Here is a 25000-nt window from a genome sequence, read left to right on the forward strand (position 1 = left end):
AACTGAAGTCGTCGCACACTTGCATTGCTTCCACGGGCTTCCACGGGCTTCACCAATGTTGACCGTTAAGAGTTCGTTTGAGTAAAAACGACTTGGGTTACAATAATCTTTCAAATCCCCATATATCAAATCATCTTTCCGTCATATATAACAAAGCTGAATGATGAATTAAGAGATTGTAGACATACCGTTGAAATGTTCTTAGATTTATGTAAATGTTATATATTCATGTAAGCGAAATCATATTCTACTCATTCAAATGTAGGTTAGAAGTAATACTGAAGAAAAATATCCCAGTGTGATAACCCTTTGAAAATTGAGGTCGTTGCTATTGTCGCACATCTTCCAAAGAAATGCTCTCCGCCTTTGCTGGTCTTGTCACTAAAACAAACTCGTGGAAATTATATATATAGTAGTTCTGGCGAGTGTACATGTGATAGGGAGTGACAGATGAAGTCAAAGTACCCGGAAAATCGTGGTAAATGTTGTCGATAGTCATGGTAACTGCTATTTATCATAACACGTTTTACTGCTACAATCTCTCTTCAGATTGGTGCCTCCATGATCCAGATATAACCTTCTGGTGTTCTACCCCCAATAAATAAATATATAGATAAATAAATAAATGAATGAATAAATAAATGAATAAATAGATAAATAAATAAATAAATAAGTAAATAAGTAAATAAATAAATGAATAAATAAACAAATAAATAAATGAATAAACAGGAAATAAAAAAGCGAATTGTCAAAGAACAATTTAGGCCAACAAACATTGAAACTAGATAAATAGATTACCAGTAAATAAAAAGAGAAAAATTCCACAGAGGGTAATTCAACGTTATCATACGACCAATGCAGACTGTGATATCAAGATTTCAGAGCAAACAAAAAATGGTAATCAAAGAAGATACAGGGCATGTTGATATATAGAAAATGGAAAATATAAATTCGTGCATCATGCTCCGGTGATTTTGCAATACACATTTGCTCCAGAAACACCTGACGTAAGTAATATTGATTTAACCCATTCAACTCCGATGACAAGATGTCTTGTCATTTGGTCAAATAAACAAAAAATCATAAAACACCAAAATGTTTGATCAAACACCAGAAAAATATGACGTCAGTCCTCGCTTCGCTGCGAGCGAAGCGAGGATTGACGTCATATTTTTCTGGTGTTTGATCAAACATTTTGGTGTTTTATGATTTTTTGTTTTATTTGACCAAATGACAAGACATCTTGTCATCGGAGTTGAATGGGTTAAAGAGAGAACTGGCGGATACTGATGAAAAGAAACGATATTGATGAGATGGAGACCTATCCATCATCATCTACCTAGAGGAAAGAGGGAAAACATATAATAAATTTAATTAGCTATTACACAGTGAAAAAAACACGCTCAAAATATATTTTGTTGACAGTTACACAACAAACAAGGACAGAGGACATGGTGGAAGTGTTTCCTAATGAGCAGGTTGCGTTTCCTGACAAGTGTGCTGCCTGTAACATATGTATCCATGCATATACAGATGTTTATACGCACACACACACACACACACACACACACACACACACACACACACACACACACACACACACACACACACACACACACACACACACACACACACACACACACACACACACACACACACACACATATATATATATATATATATGTGTGTGTGTGTGTGTGTGTGTGTGTGTGTGTATATGTGTGTGTGTATGTGTGTGTGTGTGTGTGTGTGTGTGTGTGTGTGTGTGTGTATGTGTGTGTGTGTGTGTGTGTGTGTGTGTATGTGTGTGTGTTTATGTATGTAAGAATATATATATATATATATATATATATATATATATATATATATATATATATATATATATATTCTTTCAAGCATATTATGTTGAGAACGACAGAAAAGAATTGGAAATTAATTTCATTCGTAAGCTTTCTAGCTTTCGGAAAGTAAATTTCTGTAGAAAAGACAGGGGTAGAAGTAAATTTCCAATAGAGATTGGGAACTTATACCGACAAAATTAAACACACAGCGCAGAAAACACACACACACACACACACACACCTCTCATGGCGCTGTGGTTAGAGCTCTGGCCTACCACTACGGAGGTCCGGGTTCGACTCTCGCCCGGGGCTGAAATAATATCAGTATCGCAGCGCTGAGTGGTGTTACTCCAACTCTCGTGGGCGGGGAGTTGGGGGTGTGTGTGTGTGTGTGTGCAAGGTCATAGCATTACCCATAGATCGGACCTACGAGCTCTGAGCTCTCTTCCAGGAGGGAAATAGCTGTCGATCACGAGTCCAACACGTGATCCAAAGACCAAAGACCAAGTGAATACACACACACACACACACACACACACACACACACACACACACACACACACACACACACACACACACACACACACACACACACACACACACACACACACACACAATAAAAAAGACGTTTCGCTGACCGTTCTGCATCTTCATTTGGAGTTTAGATAAGTAAACTAGTGGTCTGTATATATATGAAATAAGACAAATTTTGGAGAGATCACGTACGACTCTCCTCAGCTTGGCCGGCGCTATTTCGTTGATGCCTCAACCTCGCTGATCGTCTTAGGCATGACTTTTGGGCACTTGTGGAGTGGTTGTGTGTGTTCTGAGTCTCCATGGGGTGCCTGTGTGGGGGTGTTCTTTGCACTTGGGGTTCTATTCTTGTGGCCAAATGCCTCCCACCAGTAAGTTTCATGCTAGGAAAGAGAGAGAAATCATTAGCTTGTACATTAATAGCAGGTTGTAGGTCTGTTATAATTACAGCCTCTATTATGGTCAGGCGTTGGAGGTCCTTCTCCTCTGCGACAGTTTCTGTATCACTTATTATGGTTTCCCTGTCGAGATGGCGTCTGTGGTGGGTCCAAAGGTGGTGTTTAGGTCCTCCTTGTTGAAGGTTGAAGGTGATTCGTCTGGACAGGGTGATATTGTCATTCCCAGGTATGGTAGATAGGGGCGTACAGTCCTCCTCTGGGCAAGTGAATTTGTACACTTCGTGGGACTGACGAATTCCGTGTGGTTTCGGTGCGATGTTGTTTCTCAGAAATAGGGATGTCTTCCTGTTCCTGTAATAAATCATGAATGATGATTTGTCGTGTTCTTTTCTGGGGAATAGATTTCTTTTGGTATATATGTTTCTAATATAATTTCATTATTTTTATACTTATTGGATATGTGGGAGCTATAAAGGATGTGGTGAGTAGTTCCTTTTTGTTTTGTGGTAGTGTGATGAGATTATCTATACCTGTGTAGGGACCATATTACTGAGGCACATGCCAGTCTTGGACGTGTCAGGGTTTCGATGAGTTTTTTCATCATCTTTTCATCCATATAGTGAAACACCACTTTAATTTTCTGCAGTAGTCATTATGTCTCTCCTACAATCCTGCTGATATGTCTGTTAGGTGATATGTTGTCTTTTATCAACACTCCCAAGTCTTTATCATCTTTTGCTTTTGTAATGAATTCACTTCCCAAGGAGTTTAAGGATGGCCTTTTGACGCTATTACCCATTTCCAGCACTTTGTATATATATATGTATATATATATATATATATATATATATATATTTATATATATATTTATATATATATGTATATATATATAATATATATGTATATATATATATATATATATATATATATATATATACATATATATATATTTATTGAACTTCATTTTCCATTCTTGGCTCCATGCAAAAATAGTATCTTGATCTTTTTTGTAATAGTCTAACATCCTCCTAGTTTTCCATTCTTCTCATGATTTTTGCGTCATCTGAAAATGTGTTGGCATAAGTTGTTGTTCCTTCCATTATTTCACTGACATAGACAAGAAGCATTATTGGTCCAACCACTGAACCTTGTGAAACTCCGCTCTTTACTGTTCTCCAACTTGACCTCTTATCCTTTAACCCATTAAACTCCGATGACAAGATTCTTGTCATTTGGTCAAATAAAAAAAAAAGAAAAATCATAAAACACCAAAATGTTTGATCAAACACCAGAAAAATATGACGCCAGGCGAGGACTGACGTCATATTTTTCAGGTGTTTGATAAAACATTTTGGTGTTTTATGATTTTTTGTTTTATTTGACCAAATGACTGTCCTCGTGTATCTTTCCTTCATAAAGTCTTTCATTCATTCTAGTAGTTTGACCCTCAGTCCTCCAGCGTGCTCCAATTTCCACATAAATCGACTTTGAGGTACTTTATTAAATGCCTTCTCTAGGTCCAGGAACACGCAGTCCATCCACCCCTCCCTCTTGCAGCGCTTCAATCTCTCTCGAGTAAAAGCTTAAGAGATTCGATACACACGACCTTCCTGATTTGAAGCCAAACTGACTGTCTGTCAGAATGTTAATCTTTTCAAGATATTTTGATCCATCGATCTTTCACAATCTTTTCACATACTTTTACTATTGTGCTGGTTAGTGATACTGGTCTATAATTCATTGGTGTCTCTTTGTTTCCACCTTCGTGAATTGGTTCCACATTTGCCCTTTCTCAATCAAGCGACACAATGCCTTCTTTCAATGCCCGCTAGTTGCTCCCTACATTAAATATTCATTTTGAGATCCCGTCGGGTCCTGAACCTTTCATCATATCCAAGGTTTCCATGATATTGAGCACTTCCCTCACTTCTACATTTATATCTGTTAAACCTGTTTTCCCCTAAATTTTCTCCCAAAAATTTGGGCTCTTTTGTGAAGACCTATTGGAAACCTTCATTCATTATTTCTGCCTGAGCTGAGGCCTCTTCAAAGACATTACCACTCACAATTAACTTGGTGGTTTCTTTCATGTGTCTCAATTTACCATTAATAAACCTGTAAAACATTTTTGGTTCATCGTTGCATTTTTCTACTATACCTCTTTTAAAATTGCTTTCTTCCTCCATTTTTTTCCCAAGCCACGTCCTTGACCTCTTTTGCAAACTCACACTTTTTGTTAAACCAGTCCTGTTTCTGTTTTTTTCCTTTCTCTAGTCTTTGACATATGTTTGTTCACTCCTCCGTTGTAAATGTCAAGAAATATTTCCCATTTCCTCCTTATTGTCGTGGTACTGTGGGAGTGTCATCTCCTCTTACCCAGGTCACTTCCTTTACCCACTGGGTCATTGCGTTCTCCATTGCTATACTCAACAGTGTATTTCCCTAGGAATCTGTTTTACCGCTGACTTCCCATTCCTCCAAGTTGATCTCACTGCAATTAAAATCTCCAATAAGGACTATGTTGCTATTTTGTTCAATATTTTTCTTTAGGAAAAAAGCTGTACTCAATAACATTTCTTGATATTCAGTTTCATTCCAAGCTCCTGTCTTGAGGGGAACATGTGCTACCATGAAGTCTCTTTTATCGTGCGCTTTAATACTAATCTTTAGGCGAATTGCTTCAACCTTGTCTTCACTCGGATATGCTTCTTCCACTTTTATGTCATTTCCAACCACAAACATTACTCCCCCATCCTTTTTATCTCATCTGTCTCTTCTCCACAAGGTGTATCTGTTGTTCCCCATCTGTATATAATTTTTTTGGGGGGAGTTGGGTCTCTACCAGACACAAAGTATCAGGCTCTTTTATTCTTAACCAGTCATTTATCTCCAATCTAGCAGATAGTAAACCATCAACATTAGCAATTTCTCTTATACTTGCCTAACCTCTACACACCATCAATCTGGTCTGTTACACCCAAGCCCTTCCCTAGAGTTCATGATATAATTTCTCTAATCTTTTTCTTGACATAATTTCCATGAGGTGCTGTATTCTTCTTGGCATCCAAAGAGTAAAGTGTATCAAGACTTTCATATCACCTGAAAAATGCAGCAAATTACCACAGAAAAAAAATTGAAGACAATAAGCACCTTCTTATATTACACCATCAGACATATTACATAGATACAAAAGGGGTCAAATGAAAAACTATGAAGGAACGCGGACAAAAGGGAACAAGTGGGAGGAAACATGTTTACAGGAATAAAGAGAGGTGCATGACCTTACCTTCCTCTCTCTATCTGACTTCCGTCATGTCAGTCTAGTGCAGGGGTTCCCAAACTTTTCAGTTCATCGACCCCCAAACTATTAATTCATAACTTATGTCAATTTATTAATATTATAGGTGTTGATACTGTTATTAATGCTATTATTATTATTCTTATTAATTATTATTATTATTATTATTATTATTATTATTATTATTATTATTATTATTATTATTATTATTATTATTATTATTATTATTATTATTATTATTATTATTATTATTATTATTATCATTATTATTATTATCATCATCATCATCATCATCATCATCATCATCATCATCATCATCATCATCATCATCATCATCATCATCATCATCATTATCATTATTATTATTATTATTATTATTATTATTATTATTATTATTATTATTATTATTATTATTATTATTATTATTATCATTATTATCATTATTATCATCATCATTATTATCATTATTATCATTATTATTATTATTATTATTATTATTATTATTATTATTATTATTATTAATTATTATTATTATTATTGTTATTGTTATTGTTATTGTTATTATTATCATTATTATTATTATTATTATTATTATTATTATTATTATCATATTTGTTATTGTTATTATCATTATTATTACTATTACTATTATTATAATCTTAGTAGTCAATAGTGTTATCATCATCATTATGATTGTTATGATTTTTGTTGTTGATATTATTGTTTTAATTCTTTACTGTAGTTCTTGTTTGGTCTCATAAATCACTTATGGTAATTCTGAAGCACTATAGTCACAATTTTCGTGTTTGTGGATTTTAGTTATTCTTTTCGTTTATTTTTATTTGCTTATTTATTTATCTATCTATTTATTTTTCATCCGTTATAAAAGGGCCAAATGACAACATTCATCAAGGCGAGGGCGTTCCAATAATGATAGACACTTTCACATATACATAAACATAAGTGTTTTAAAATATTTATAATTTACCAATAGCTTTAAGAGTGATATTATATATTCTTTATTATATTACTATAAGTAATATTCAAGCCATATTACACAAGCTCGTCATCTTGATATTCACGATGTGGTTGTGTGTATGTGAGATTCTCCCTACATGCACTGAATGGGGGAGGATTTTCGACTCAAAGTGAACTGATATGGTTTTTCTTTAAGTTTAGATATTGGTTGGTTGATTATTGTCACTCTTTCAGTACGGGAAGAGAACAGGATAATTCCATGCTAACCATTTAATCTTAAAGACTGCCTTTCGACCCCATAGTAATTTACTGACCCCTTTCGACCCCATAGTAATTTACTGATCCCTTGCGACCCCCTAGCAATCTACTGACCCCTTTTCGACCCCATGGATGGTCTCATCGGGCCCTGAGGGTCGATATCGACCCCCTAGCAATCTGCTGACCCCCTTTCGACCCCTCGGATGGTCTCATCGACCCCTGAGGGTCGATATCGACCACTTTGGGAACCGCTGGTCTAGTGGGTCCTCTTTAACAATAAAATCTATTAACAGTTTATTGCATTCAAAATTACCATAATTCATGTTCATGTTCCTTGCAAATGTTGCTGAGATGGCATATATGATTAAATACGATTGAAATACACACACACACACACACACACACACACACACACACACACACACACACACACACACACACACACACACACACACGACTCGACGGCGCAGTGGTAGCGTTCACAACGGCTGCTACAGCGGTCCAAGTTCGAATCCCGCCCAAGGATGAAATAATTTCAGTATCGCTGCGGTGCGAGTCGTTACTCCAACTCTCGTGGGCGGAGAGTTTGGGGGCGTGTGTGCGTGTAAGGTCACAGCATTACCCATAGATCAGTCATATATGAGCTCTGAGCTCTCTTCCGGAAGGGTAAAAGCTGTCAATCCCGAGTCCAACACGTGATCCAAGACCGCGGTAAATCTCTCTCTCTCTCCCCCCCCCCTCTCTCTCTCTCTCTCTCTCTCTCTCTCTCTCTCTCTCTCTCTCTCTCTCTCTCTCTCTCTCTCTCTCTCTCTCTCACACACACACACACACACACACACACACACACACACACACACACACACACACACACACACACACACACACACACACACACACACACACACACACACGACTCGGTGGCGCGGTTGATAGAGTACTGGACTGCCAGTACGGAGGTGCGGCAGTACCTGGTTCGAATCTTGCCCAGGGCCGAAATTATTTCGGTATCGCTGCGCTTCGGGTCGTTACTCCGACTCTCGTGGGCGGGGAGTTGTGTGTGTGTGTAAGGTCATAGCATTACCCATAGATCGGTCATACGAGCTCTGAGCTCTCTTCCGGGAGGGAAATAGCTGTCGATCACGAGTCCAACACGTGATCCAAAGACCAAGGTGACTACACACACACACACACACACACACACACACACACACACACACACACACACACACACACGCGCGCGCACGTACACATATGTGCTTCCAACTCTGATTTTTGTAACATAGACGACCACCTGACAAATATTAGGAAGACCTCAGCAAACAAATTTTTCAGTCAAATCCTAATGGCTTTGTTGTGCACAAACACAGGGACTGGTTTGATGAGAATGGCGTAGATGCTGGTCCATTGCTTGAAAATCAGTGTACGGCACACATTGGTTATTCTAATAATAATAATGATGATAATAAAAAACAGTAAAAATAAGTAAAAAAAAAAAAAAAAAAGTCCTTCCAACTGACTATGGTGGTTGGACAGGGCAGAGGAACTTAAAGCTGCCTCTGATGTCAAGGGCATGAAAGCCTTTCATGATCAACTCGAGCCCGTGTATGGAACTCAATCGAAAAGAGACGCTCACCAAAGATCCAAACCTTATCACTGCACAATGGACTGAATATTTCTACCATCTCAACCCATTAAACTCCGATGACAAGATTCTTCTCGTTAGGTCAAATAAAACAAAAAATCATAAAACACCAAAATGTTTGATCAAACACCAGAAAAATATGACGTCAGTCCTCGCGCGGTCAAGCGAGGACTGACGTCATATTTATCTGGTGTTTGATCAAACATTTTGGTGTTTTATGATTTTTTGTTTTATTTGACCAAATGACAAGAATCTTGTCATCGGAGTTTAATGGGTTAAACCGTCAGTCAACAAACATCCAAAGTCCTATTACTAAGGTAATAGATGCTGCTGGCGCGGTTGTAGAAACAATTAAGAAAATCAAACAGATTGCGAGCGGTAAAGCACCTGGGACCAACGGCAATCTGGCAAAAGTTGCTGTCGGTCTCCATGAGGAATGCCACAGTTGGAACGAGGTTTTCCCACAAATCTCTTATAGGGCAAATATTGTGTTGTTGGCGATTATGTGCAATGCAGTCTTCTATAATGCGTTGTATAATATGAGGTGAAGTGTTGCATCCTGGATAGTTATCTGCGATGCGGTCATCCAGTCGGGGAAATTGCCATCTGGCAGAACATTATAGATATGGCGGTAGCACACTGGCGGGTGAACTGAACCGGCTTACAAAGTCGTCTAGAATGGAGAACAAATTCCCCGGGAATACAAAGATAACTTGATCATCCACCTGTACAAGCACAAGGGGATGATGTGTATGTGACATCCATCGATGTATTACTCTGCTGATTAATCATTCTAAGCAAGATCTTTAAGAGAATCCTCATCAACCGCCTCATTGACCAGTTTGATGACACCATACCAGAAAGTCAGTACGGATTTCTATCTAACAAAAAAACCATTGACATGATATTTGCAGTTAGACAAATCAATAAGTGCAGGGAGCAAAATAGTGAACTATATATGGTTTTTGTAAATCTTACCTTTGATTCTATCAGTCGGAAAGGATTGTGGAACTTTCTGTCAAAGATTGGTTACCCAGACAAGATTATTTACATCATTCGTTCATTCCACGACAGCATGATAGCAAGGGTACAGGACCAAGAAAATATGCCAAACCCGTTCCTTATCACCAACGGAACAAGACAAGGATGTGCTATGGACTTATTGTTATTCATTATGGTGTTATCTGGCATGCTTCTGGACGCCTTTAAGAATTGTGACAAAGGCGTCACGATCAGGCTCAGGCGGGACGTGGGTGTATTCAACCTCCAGGTATTGAAGGCACACGCAAGGTTAGGTTCTTGTTAGCACGGGAACCTCTCTACGCTGATGTCTCTGCCCTGATAGCTTACTCTCAGAGTGGCACTCAGAGTACCCACATGTTTCGGGCTTACTATCAGCATCAAGAAGGCATAGGTACTCTTCCAGCCAAGAACAGGAGTACCATCTGACGATCCTATTATTGTCATCGGTAGTGAGCAATTGAAGCTGTGGACAAGTTTTGCTACTTGTGAAGAGTTCTGTCTTAGAATGTCAGGACAGACGATGAGATCACCGCTTGTATGGGCAAATCAGGTGCTGCATATAGACGGCATCAGTATAGGCTTTAGTTAGACTGTGGAATAAGGATCACCACTAAGATTACCGCCAAGCGCACAGTCGTACTGATTACTCCACTACACTGCTGTGAGACCTGAATATGGTGCCGTCAACACCTGAAGAGACTTTAACATTTTCACATGAGATAACTTTGTAAGATCTACATCATCTCGTAGGAGGACAAAATAGGTGACACACTGGTCTTCGAACGCCGAAAGATCATCGGCATCGAGGCGTTTCTCATGGCAGCCCAAGGGGGGCATTACAATAGATACAAAGTATTAAATCTTAATCTAAGACACCGAATACAGCCACTAAAATACTAAAGATATTTCAAGCTGGCCGTCGCTACTCGAACATTACCAGAATGGATAAAACATTTCCCTTTTCCAAGTGCGTTGCCGCGCACTTAACCTAGGTTGATGGGAGGTTTTTAAAGATAAATCTCCTTGAAACCCCACACAGCAAGACTAAGAAGTCAGCACAGAAAACTCTAAATACTAAACTACGTCAACGATCCAACATTTCGTTGCTTAGTTTGGACGCTGGGAAACATGGATTCCCGCGATATCGCGACCCTAGCCTACACGCACAATGAGGCATTGACATATCCTTTGTTTATAAACACAGAACAGGTGTGCGGCCGCTACTCTCCCATGACGGTTTTGGCACTGAGTGTCGACGTACACACAGAACGCATGGCAAGTCATTTCTAACATTAAACCCATTAAACTCCGATGACAAGATTCTTGTCATTTGGTCAAATAAAACAAAAAATCATAAAACACCAAAATGTTTGATCAAACACCAGAAAAATATGACGTCAGTCCTCGCTTCGCGAGCGAAGCGAGGACTGAGGTCATATTTTTCTGGTGTTTGATCAAACATTTTGGTGTTTTATGATTTTTTGTTTTATTTGACCAAATGACAAGAATCTTGTCATCGGAGTTTAATGGGTTAACGTTTTGGAATCTGAAGCTGTCACCTCTTGCTGGTATTTTCCTTCCAGATACTACGTAGCATGAACCTGTCTGACTTCATGGAAAAGGCCATCTACCAGCCCGGAATGCTCATGTGGCGACGGTTCCTCTTCCGGGACCGCACCGGCGAAAAGAGTTTTTCTTTCCAGCAGAACCTTACTTGCAAACTTGTCGTAAGTAGCGGACACTGCTTTGAGATAGTTGTATGGGCTCGTGTGCTGTTGAGGGATCATATCTAGGTCGGATGCGAGAAAATAAAAATAATAATAAATGAATAAATACAAATATAATGATGTAAATAACAAATGAAATATATAAATAAATGCATAGGTATAGTTAAATAATAAACAAACAAATAAATAGTAAATAATAATAAAATGACATATAACTAATAATTAATGAGAATCAAACAGACAAATAGTAACAAAACAAAACAAATAATATAAAATAAATGATAATCACTACAGCATCTTGCATCACTCATCTTAAAACTAGATGTTCAACTGTTTGTTTATCTTACTGTTTTGCATCGTGACAAAGGCAATCTTTCCTAAGGTTGTCTTGCTAGACACAAATCCAAATCACGATGTACGGAAACTAAATATATTTTATGTAGTCACATGTATGACAAACATATACTGTACCAGAAGTCTTTATGCGGCGTCATATTGTATTATACAGTAAGGAATCCGGATTGTTATTATCATTATTATTATTATTATTATTATTATTATAATTATTATTATTATTATTATTATTATTATTATTATTATTATTATTATTATTATTATTATTATTATTATTATTATTATTATTTTATTATTATTATTATTATTATTATTATTATTATTATTATCATTATTGCTATTATTATTGTTATTATTATTATTGTTATTATTATTATCATTATTATTGTTATCTATCATTATTATCATTATTATTATCATTATTATTATTATTATTATTATTATTATTATTATTATTATTATTATTATTATTATTATTATTATTATTATTATTATTATTATTATTATTATTACTATTATAATAATGATAATAATAATAATAATAATAATAATAATAATAATAATAATAATAATAATAATAATAATAATAATTATTATTATTATTATTATTATTATTATTATTATTATTATTGTTATTATTATTATTATTATTATTACTATCATAATAATGATAATAATAATAATTATTATTATTATTATTATTATTATTATTATTATTATTATTATTATTATTATTATTATTATTATTATTATTATTATTATTATTATTATTATTATTATTATCATTATTATTATCATTAGGTTTAGTACCTGTTAAAGCATCATGAACAAAACCCCTTTGCATTATGTCTAACGAAATCGCTAATATTATTTCCTGCAATTCTTTATAGGTTTTGGAGTTCGCAGATTTGTCGACATTCACACAGCGATTCGGCGGGCGGGTGTGTCCCTTCCCTCACAAACCGTGCATCAAAAGCGCGATCGGAACGCCACGATGCATCCACCAGGTACTAGTAGTTAGTCAATCTAGAACGAAGTATAAAGGTACATTTTGCTCGGTGTGATTATTATTAGGCTATCACGGTCAACGGCAGGTAACACGGTTGCAATCATGAGCATCATACTTTCCAGTTCGAAGCAAAACAGCCCAATTAACCCATTCAACTCCGATGACAAGATGTCTTGTCATTTGGTCAAATAAAACAAAAAATCATAATAAAACAACAAAATGTTTGATGATCAAACAGCACCAGAAAAATATGACGTCATCAGTCCTCCTCTTCGAGGAGGACTGACGACGTCATATTTTTCTGGTGCTGTTTGATCATCAAACATTTTGTTGTTTTATTATGATTTTTTGTTTTATTTGACCAAATGACAAGACATCTTGTCATCGGAGTTGAATTGGTTAAGAAAACAATTACTACTGTAGACAATTGTTTGACGATCGTCCATGAGCCATGAACGGTCATTGTTGAGCGATAATTGTACCGAGCAAAACATATCTTTAGCGTTAATCGCTAAGGTTTTTACCTGATGAGACCCTTTCATCTGAATGAAATCATCTGATGTTGGCCACATCTCACACACACACACACACACACACACACACACACACACACACACACACACACACACACACACACACACACACACACACACACACACACACACACACACACACACACATATATATATATATATATATATATATATATATATATATATATCATTTTTTTTTCAACCACAAATCACTTTTAATTCCATGCCATCGCAGTCGAGACTGAAGAATCGCTCGATGGAGACATCCGTTGGAAATTGAAACGTAGACGAGCAGAGGATTCGAACCCAGCTAACTCGTAACAAAGTTACAATGACTTAAACCAATACGCTATCAAGAGATAGCGTATTGGTTTAAGTTACTGTAACTTTGTTACGGGTTAGCTGGGTTCGAATCCTCGGCTCGTCCACGTTACAATTTCCAACGGATGTCTCCATCGAGCGATTCTTCAGTCTCGACTCCGATGGCATGGAATTAGAAGTGATTTGTGGTTGAAAAAAGATATTAATTGATCAGTGGGAACCATTCATTGTATATGTATATATGTATATGTATATATACATATCTATATATGTATATATATCTATATATATACATATATATATATATATATATATATATATATATATGTATATATATATATATATACTGTATATCAGAGATACATTGCATTTCATCTACAACTCTCCATATTTCATTTTGATTTTCCTTTAGCAAATGCTCCCCATATTTCACTCACTTCATGATTTTGGCGTCGTCAGGAGATGAGACCGCGTAACTGCCTATTCCATTACCTACCCAGCAGGTTTCCCGCTCTGGAGTCAAAATTTGGCTTTTGAATATCGGCATTCGTAAATTCTAGCGTCCCCCCTGTTTTTCCTTTCTTTTGCCTGATCTCACCTACCATCGCTTCCAGTCCTAATTACTTTACAAATTGGTATGCAACTATTCCAATGACCCCTATGGTAAAACTTGCATGTCTATCAGACTTTTTAGTTTCTTAACCTTTCTGTCATACTAAAGTAAATATAAGATCTTCAGTTTAGTTTAAAATCTTCATTATCTAGTACTGGGCATGGTTCACAGTCCACAAGACTATAAAAATAACCGAGCAAGTGGGTCTGCCCCACATCTATCACAACTCTAACTTCCTTCCATTTCATTCTTTCCTTCCACTAAACCCCCAAATCCCCCCCTCCCTCCCTCTCCCCCATCTTATCTATCCTGCCCTCTAACTAACTTTTATCAGGTCGTGAATACAGGCATCGTAGATCCTAGCCGCTATTTGATTATGCTACGTTTTCTATATTGTTACGCTTTCTACATGAGACAATGTATCTCGTGCATTATATACGAAACTACAAGACTTTGACGCGTACTGATGCAAAGCTGTTGCACCAGAATAAGGTTATTTCTATACAACAAAAAAATAGTGTAACATAGCCTTGATTTTTTCCTATCAATGTAGATACATACCAAAAGACGTTTTCTCCTTTATATTGGGGGTGGCCAGGTGAGGGGGCTATCACAGTGAGCTATTTTTTCTCCAGCCTCAGATTAACCCCTTAAACTCCGATGACAAGATTCTTGTCATTTGGTCAAATAAAACAAAAAATCATAAAACACCAAAATGTTTGATCAAACACCAGAAAAATACGACGTCAGTCCTCGCTTCGCTCGCGAAGCGAGGACTAACGTCGTATTTTTCTGGTGTTTGATCAAACATTTTGGTGTTTTATGATTTTTTGTTTTATTTGACCAAATGACAAGAATCTTGTCATCGGAGTTTAAGGGGTTAATCGGCGATAGGGCCCACATCCAGAACTTTTTCCGGATGTCTCAACAAGTAACACAGAATGTCATTTGATATGCCGGTGGAAAATATTTTTTTTCTCCAGCCTATCAGGTTCCTTCCCGAAATCTGCGGTCTGCTGCAAATCTGTTCCAAAAGTCGAAGGAAAGACAGCCCAGTGTGATAACACCCTTCACTCACCCTACGCTCATCTAACACCCATTTGTTCTATTTCTCATTTTTGCTCCTTGCGGATGAAAGGCCCTATCCCGGCCACTGCCCGAGTCAGAAGCAATAGAGGAAGACAATACAGCAAAACACCTAATTTACAGGAAAAAAGGAAGTCTACAGAAGACCTTAACTTTGCTGTCACACAAATATGATATGGTCATACTACAAGAGCTTTCACTCAGGGTCAAAACCCGCAGTAGAAGTAGATTTGAGTGACAAATTAAATCGCAGATATGGACGGAGGTAAGGGCCGGCTAAAACAAAAAGGTTTAGCGTGCCGAAGTATTTTCGGAAGGGAAGTGTCCCACTAAATATACAGACGGGAATGTACCATATTATGTATTTTGCGAGCTACTTTTTGACCAGTTGGGGCACTCAATCCCATATATATGCAATTCCCCCCACAGTGCCTTCCTGCCTAACATGCCATAAGCCTTTTCCAAATCCATAAAAAAAACATCCTTGCCACAAAAATCCGATCTACGCAACCTCTGTCTGTCCTAAACCCACACTGTTCCTCACCAATTACTTCCTCTGTTCCTCTCCTAATCCTCTCAATGAAGACCCTCCCATAAGCTTTCCCAACTACACTCAACAAGCTGATCCCTCTATAACTACTACACTCACATTTGTCCCCTTTTCCCTTGTAAAGTGGAACTATACAGGCACTCCTCCAGTCCTTCGGCACTCTACCCTCTCTTAAACAAACATTGAATAACCTCACCAGCCAGTCCACCATCACTGTACCTCCTTCTTTTAGACATTTTACATGACACCCATCCAACCCAGGTGCCTTACCTGCTCTCATCATCTTAACAACTGCCTTCACTTTATCTTTCCTTATTTCTCCTCCATTTTTCTCACTCATCACGGTCATTTTCTTAGCGCTTCCCACTGCAACTACCTTTCCCTCCCTATCCTCCTTCACATTTAGCAACTCCCTAAAATACTCTGCCCATCTTTCTCTTACTGTCTTCTATTCCATTATCATCTCTCTGCCAGAAGTTATATGTCATCCATGTATTTCCTGTATGACCGTCATAGCCCCTGAGGTCTTAAAACTTGGCGGTACGACAGGAGAGGTGGGAAAGCCCTCCCGGTCTCGTACCACTAGTGTACAACCGACATAGACGCGTCGTGTGTTTTGCCAGTAATCCAGAGATGGAAGCCGTCTCCTGTAGTGTTCACGAGTCTCCGCCACCACCGAAGACGTGAAGGTGTAAGCGCCCCTTTATCACCCCTCACCCCCTCCCTTCCCCATCTTCAACACCCTCATACCTTTCCACAGTGGAACCCCCAACAAATTACCTCCCCGTACCACTCCCTCACCTCCTCCTTTCCCAATCTTCAACACCCTCATACCTTTCCACAGTGGAACCCCCAACAAATTACCTCCCCGTACCACTCCCTCACCTCCTCCCTTCCCAATCTTCAACACCCTCATACCTTTCCACAGTGGAACCCCCAACAAATTACCTCCCCGTACCACTCCCTCTTTCTTAGCGTGAAATAGAGAGACTCAACACTGGAACAAAATTCACTGACATCATCACACTGCTACGCAGCCGCACAACACTTAAAGTGAAAATTTAAACATCACATATGTAAAAAAATACCTTCTCAATGGCCTGAAAATGTTTTCCCACTCAAGCAACAAATAAACACATACGTTCCACGTTGCAATAATTGTTACTCCTTAGACCACACAAGAAATATCAGCCCCCCCCCCCACACACACCTACCCACATACGGTACGTTGCACTGCGCATCTAAAACACACATGATATTTGCACAAATGCCTTAATAAGATGCCTAAATTGCGATGGAAAGCACCCAACCATCGCTGCTCGCTGTCCCTTACGGAAGGAGAAGATCAAACAAGCAAAATAACAAGCACACCCTAGTACGAGAACATATGGATCTGCCACAAAATCAACACCCTCCTCTTCCTCTATCACAACACTCACACTCACCACCACACCACTACAGTACATGACAACAATAGACACAGCCATAACACTAGCCACCTTAACCCATTCAACTCCGATGACAAGATGTCTTGTCATTTGGTCAAATAAAACAAAAAATCATAAAACACCAAAATGTTTGATCAAACACCAGAAAAATATGACGTCAATCCTCGCTTCGCTCGCAGCGAAGCGAGGATTGACGTCATATTTTTCTGGTGTTTGATCAAACATTTTGGTGTTTTATGATTTTTTGTTTTATTTGACCAAATGACAAGACATCTTGTCATCGGAGTTGAATGGGTTAATGGACACAGAAAATCCTACAACACTCAAAGAAACACTGAACTCCATATACCAAGCCAACGGCCTCCCCACAGTTAAAATCCCATCCAATGGTATCAACACATTCTTGATCTCAAAAGTACTTCAGAGCCAAACCTATCCCCACATCCCACCAAACACCACACAAACCGCGGAACCCGTGGAGGCCAGTGAACAAACACAAAACCGATGAGGCTAAGCCCCCACAGTAACAACGCACAACCAATCACAGAACAAATAATCTAAGACTTCAACTAGTAACACAGGAAACAGAACAAATATCACCAAACCCTACACACAACATTCTCAAAACATTGATCGACACCCACAAAGTAAAACTAGTGTACACAGCACCACATCAAAAGAAAGACATCATTGAAATGATAGCCAAGGACACAATAGACCTAACCACATATCCCATAACACAAATAAACGAAATCAGGTTCCAATTACTTAATCAACCCATTAAACTCCAATGACAAGATGTTCATTTGGTCAAATAAAACAAAAAATCATAAAACACCAAAATGTTTGATCAAACACCAGAAAAATATGACGTCAGTCCTCGCTTCGAGCAAAGCGAGGACTGACGTCATATTTTTCTGGTGTTTGATCAAACATTTTGGTGTTTTATGATTTTTTGTTTTATTTGACCAAATGACAAGACATCTTGTCATCGGAGTTTAATTGGTATTGCCACTGTAGTAGTTTCAATGTGTCTAACTGTCTGGGGTGCGGTATTATTTCATGCTTGGTTTTGGGAATGTGTATCATGTTGTACCATGTGTTGAGTTTGTCGTCAATGTATTGTTTGTTATGTGTTGTTCTTTGTCTCTGTCGTACTTTTTTTCTGTTTAGTGTGTTTCGAAATCCTGTCTAGTCTGCCCTGTGGAATGAATGTCTTTCTGGTGTAGGATGTTGTGATTGGTTTTGTTGCTAGTGTTAAGTCTATGGGGATGTAATTTGAGGTAGTCAATTGTCCAGGCGTGATTCTATAGTTTAAGTGGTGTTGTCTGTTCGTTAGGAATATGTCTGGTCCTAAGTGCAATGTAAGTGGGAAAGTCTAGTCCTAGGTGTGGTAAGTGTCCTCGTTGAATCAATTGTGCTATTTGTCTTCCTGTGGTGTTTGTGCTGTTGTGTCGAGTTGGAAGTTTGGCGTTCATGTCTCCTATTATGCATACGGGAAGTATTTTTCTTGTTAGTCTAAGAGGGGGTTTATACGGTCTAACGGTTCGTCGAACCGCGTTCGACGAACCGTTAGACCGTGTAAACCCCCTCTTAGAATATCTTTGGGGAGGAGGGGGCGTCTGGGGTATAAGTATAGTGTTGCTATATTTGTACTCTTAGCATTTCGTCTTGGAAGTCGTCTAGTATCTTATATATGATATTATGTTTTATGCCTATTGCCATTCCTGGTTGCGGTTGGTTGGTTTATTTATCTATTTATTTGTTGTTTTATTTGTTTATTTATTTATTTATTTATTCATCTATTTATTTTGTCCGTGTACTATGTGGTTGTCTATTTTTAGTCTGTCAGGTGTACCTATCAGGTTCAAAATTATGATGTCTGGTGTCGTTGTATTGTATATGTTACATAGTTCGTTTCTTCTGCCAAATATCCACTGCATGATGTTGTGTTATATAATGTGTACTTGTTCCATGTTATTTGGTGTTTGGAAGTGCGTAGTTATTGTTTATTCGGCGCTTTGTGTCCAGTGGGTTTCGTATTTTGTGTTCCTGTTGCAAATGTCAAAGTGTCCTTGCTTAACTGACATGAGACTACTCAACCCAGACAACACACTCGCAAAACTCTCTGCACTAAGTGACATTAGACAAATAATACAAAACTTCAAACACAAAACATCCGGACACTCACAGATAAATAAAATAGCACAAACCAACATTTCATACTCAACACTACAACTACTCACGGAAATCTTTTACGAAATATTCAGCATATTCAAAACAGCTACACTAATATTCATACTCAAAAACGGAAAAAACCTCACAGACATAAACAACTACAGACCAATATCACTACTCGAAGTCTCAGGAAAGATACTAGAGAAACTTATACTACTAAGACCCCTAAAACATTTACACAACAACAATCTAATAAACGAAAATCAACACGGATTTACAAGAAGAACACACACAGCCATAGCTACACTTTACGAAACAACAGCCATAAGCCAACGACATAAACACGGATATAACATAGTATCACATTACAAAAGCATTTAACAAAATATGGCACAATGGACTTAAACATGAAATACACCAAACATATCTCCCAGACACATTAACAAGAATACTCTGCAATTACCTAGACAACAGGAAATCACAAATACAAAGACACCATTACACAGGACGGCCCTTAAACATACACAGTGGAGTTCCCCAAGGAAGCATCCTCTCACCAATTTTATTCAAACTCTACATACACGATACATTGAGTCACTCACATACAATTTGCAGACGACCTGACACAAGTAACCTCATATCCAAACACAACAGGTAAACAATTGCTAGCACATAAAACAGCCAGAACAATAGAAACAATAAACACATATGAACAACAATGGAAAATACAAATACAACAAAGTTTCAACTACTACACAAATCAACACACAAACCAGCAGAAGTATGGACAGGAGATACACAAATATACAAACATGAAAATACTAGGCAGCAGAGGTCTACAAACACATACAAACAACAGAAAACAAGCTGAAAAAAAAATTAAAACACTAAGTCGATTCAGAAACCTTGACACGGAACTACCTCTAAGATTATACAAAGTACTTGTAAGTCCTCTGCTGGAGTACATACCAATCACAATAGTCACATTAGAACCAACTACACAGATCACAAACAACACAAAACAAAACACTTCGATTCGTCACCCACTCCATACCCCCATACGAAATTGAAGGCTACACATGAAACTACTACTACACACGACTCTACAGATTAGCAAGCAGAACCTGGAACCGCCTAACAATCTGTAAACCCACAATTAGTACAACACAGCCACGACATCGGCATGGAGGAAGGACACGACCACAATTGGTGGTCAAGAATTTCCCCGGTAGTCGACGGACCCCCACCCGAACCCAAATATGTATATTAAAAAACACCAAGAAACTCACAACAATCGCATAGTTGTTCGTCTCCTTTAGCATCACCATCGCTATTACCCGCTTTAATTAATTATATATTTGGCGATAACATCATGTTCTTGACACTGTTTTTCTAATTAATATGTACATACATATACCAACGGTTTTCCTCCTTACAAGAGAGGTAGCCAAAGTCAAAGGCATAAATTCACTCCCACCCATTTCATCCCCACCCACTCCACTCCCATTCACCACCCCTCCCTCTCCTCTCCTCTTGGCTCTGGATAATGCAGCCACACACAACACAATGCAGCCAGACACAACACATCCACAGCAAGGCCGCCTGATTTTAACCCATTAAACTCCGATGACAAGATTCTTGTCATTTGGTCAAATAAAACAAAAAATCATAAAACACCAAAATGTTTGATCAAACACCAGAAAAATATGACGTCAGTCCTCGCTTCGCGAGCGAAGCGAGGACTGACGTCATATTTTTCTGGTGTTTGATCAAACATTTTGGTGTTTTATGATTTTTTGTTTTATTTGACCAAATGACAAGAATCTTGTCATCGGAGTTTAATGAGTTAATCAATATGTAAGTTGCTCAAAATGATAACACGTGCGGGAACCTCGCACGTGTTATCACAAAAACAGTGTTTACGACCCACAGATACCTTCCTCCCCTCTCACCGATGAACCGCAATAAACTCTTAGACATCAAAAACCTGAGATAAAGAACATTTAGAAATTCGTATATATTGGCAAAAATAAATAAATAAATAAATAGATAGATAAACAAATAAATGAATAAAAAATAAAAAATAGATAAATAAATATATAGATAGATAAATAGATAAGTATATATATATAGATAAATGAATAAATAAATATATATAAATAGATAAATAAATAAATATATAAATAGATAAATGAATAAATGAGCATGTATATATACGACGCATACTGATCATATCCCAATCCCGTCACCGATAAACTACAATAAGTTATCCCAAAGACGTCAAAACATGAAATAGGAACACCTAAAAAGTTGTATACATTGACGAAAAGAAAGACAAAATAAAAATAACACTACAACAAGGACCATAATTACTGAGATAACTGACCTAGGATTAACCCATTCAACTCCGATGACAAGATGTCTTGTCATTTGGTCAAATAAAACAAAAAATCATAAAACACCAAAATGTTTGATCAAACACCAGAAAAATATGACGTCAATCCTCGCTTCGCGCGCAGCGAAGCGAGGACTGACGTCATATTTTTCTGGTGTTTGATCAAACATTTTGGTGTTTTATGATTTTTTGTTTTATTTGACCAAATGACAAGACATCTTGTCATCGGAGTTGAATGGGTTAAGTGACCAAAACTATTCAAGGAAAAAGAAGAACCAGCAACAGAAAATGACGAAGACCTCAAACTCCATGGAAAAAGGTCACGAAAGTCAACACCTCAATACGAAAAAAAAAAAAAAAAAAAAACACAACCATGCAAGTGGGTCTGTCCCATGCATACATTAACTTCGACTTCCTCGAGAGAAAATCTCTAGAGACAGCGACATTAATCTGATAATTCTTATGACAGTCCATTTCCAGCTTTTTCTACACTGTAAAGGGCCACTTACACGGTCAAACGGTTTGTCAAACCCGGTTTGTCAAACAAGTGTTTGATGTAATGTTTGACCGTGTGAATGGGGTATTTGGTCGTCAAACACGTTTGATAAACGTGTTTGACAACCAAATACCCCATTCACATGTAGTACTTAATCTCTATACTTGTATAATAAATGTTTTATACGTATGGTCTAACGACGCACGTAGAGCGATTACGTAATGTAATGACTACGTAAGAGTGAGAGTGATCATTTTGACTTGGTTAAGTGTATATACATCCTAATAAAATATGCATTATAAGCGACTTTCACACATACGGATAACTACCCATTTTACGTGACTTCAAAGTGTGCAAGCAAATTCATATTCTAATCGAAGTGCGTGATACTTTTAACGACGGATCTACACGTGACCAGGCAAAATCTTTGACTGATATCTTTTATCTATTAAGAATTATGTAAACGTATACTACATAGGAAATTATATTCGACAAAAAAAAAAAAATCATATTGACATTGTGAGAAATGTAGCGTGGTTAAAAATTTTGTTCGTGACCTACTCGTAATACACGATAAGATACTTTGTCCTCTGAGATTTGACATGAAACCCAACCAAACAAGACTCTACACAGAGTGAAGTGATTAGCTTGTTTAATAAATCACATACCTTTTCAACATATTCACCAAATTTACACGTCGTTTCATCTGGTATCGCATGGAACTCCTATAAGTTGTTATAACAAATTAAAAGGACCAATCATTGTCGACTTTTACCGTAACGTAAAGTGATTACAAATCCTTGAAGTCCGTTACATACGGGAAAAGGAGCTGTAAAGCCAGGTTTACACGCTACGATAAATTGTAGCGATTTATTGTAATGAAAAGGTTGTTACAATTTGTCATTACGTGTAAACAGGAGATCGTAGCGATAAATCGCTACGATCTCCTGTTTACACGTAATGACAAATTGTAACAACCTTTTCATTACAATAAATCGCTACAATTTATCGTAGCGTGTAAACCTGGCTTTACAGCTCCTTTTCCCGTATGTAACGGACTTCAAGGATTTGTAATCACTTTACGTTACGGTAAATGTCGACAATTTATTGTAGCGTGTAAACCTGGCTAGATAAACCAACGACAGACGACGTGAAGCTATCTAGCGAGAGAAGGCAGTCTTCATCCTCCACTCTTCACTCTCCTCCATCCTCCACACCCACAAACACTGTTTCAAAACAACCTTGATAGCAAGTTGAGGAATTGTATAACCCCCATCATACCATTGCTCTCTGGTATTACGCAGGTTATCTGAGAATTAGTCATTAGAATGAAAACTTATAACCCATATCTTACAGATGATTTGGCTTGTGAGGCATAGCTTGTCTTTTGCACGTCTCATCCGAAACTAGGAGTGCAATGGACTAATGCCCTGGCCTTCTAACAACTAAGTACAGAGAATAAACCATGCCCAGTTGCATTACCCAGTTTCTTTATGCATCACTTATCATCGGGCTTGTGGATAATACCAAACAAGCACTCCCAACCCGTATTATCGTCTGCTGGCATATGCAGTTTATCTGATACAGCCGCAAATCTTAGAGCCACTTGAGCAGGGTCATCGTTCGGATGGCAACCCATGTACTTGTAGTTCCTCACGGCGCTCTGCGTTTGACCGTTTCCTAGTTCCATGTTGACACCGTCGAACACATTTTGGTATGATCTCTCTAATGTTGCATAATAGTAAGATTATTTGGCATTGAATCAACATAAATGAATTGCAGATAATGAAAAGAACACATAGTAACATTTACAATTGCCGAGGATATCACAATGATTCTCCGAAAAGTCTTTGTATTGAATGCATTCAGACACAATCTCAAAACTAACAAGATAGGGATCAGAAGGGCCTTTCAAGACGACACTCGTAGTCTTTCTGCACAAGTCACTGCAGGGCTAGATATTCAAAACGGAACTTCATAATTCCATAGATTATTTCCAATGATCTATTGATTTCCAGGCCTGAAGCCTCGGATAAATGGCTTTCAGTTCTATTAAAAAGAAAGTAAAGACAATGCATCGAGAAGCTCCTAACACTAACTCTGCAATAATAATAATGATAATAATAGTAATAATGATAATAATAGTAATGATGATAATAATAATAATAATGATTATAATGATAATATTAATAATAATAATAGTAATAATAATAAATAATAATAATAATAATAATAATAATAAGATAATAATAATAATGATAATAATAATAATAATAATAATAATAATAATAATAATAATAATAATAATAATAATAATA

The 25000-nt window shown here is 37.4% G+C and overlaps 1 protein-coding gene across 3 annotated transcripts in view; it reads left to right on the forward strand.

Annotated features, from left to right (window-relative positions):
- The window catches only part of LOC143030918 (uncharacterized), a 117458-nt gene that overhangs the window by 41936 nt on the left and 50522 nt on the right, over positions 1–25000 (forward strand). For all 3 annotated transcript variants that reach the window (XM_076194170.1, XM_076194172.1, XM_076194171.1), the window contains 2 exons: positions 11556–11699; positions 12944–13060. In XM_076194170.1, the coding sequence (XP_076050285.1) occupies positions 11556–11699; positions 12944–13060 (261 nt within the window). The remainder of the gene's footprint in view (positions 1–11555; positions 11700–12943; positions 13061–25000) is intronic.

This window comes from Oratosquilla oratoria, chromosome 12, assembly GCF_046742065.1.
Source record: "Oratosquilla oratoria isolate Oo_2021 chromosome 12, ASM4674206v1, whole genome shotgun sequence".
In the NCBI taxonomy this organism is placed as follows: Eukaryota; Metazoa; Arthropoda; class Malacostraca; order Stomatopoda; family Squillidae; genus Oratosquilla; species Oratosquilla oratoria.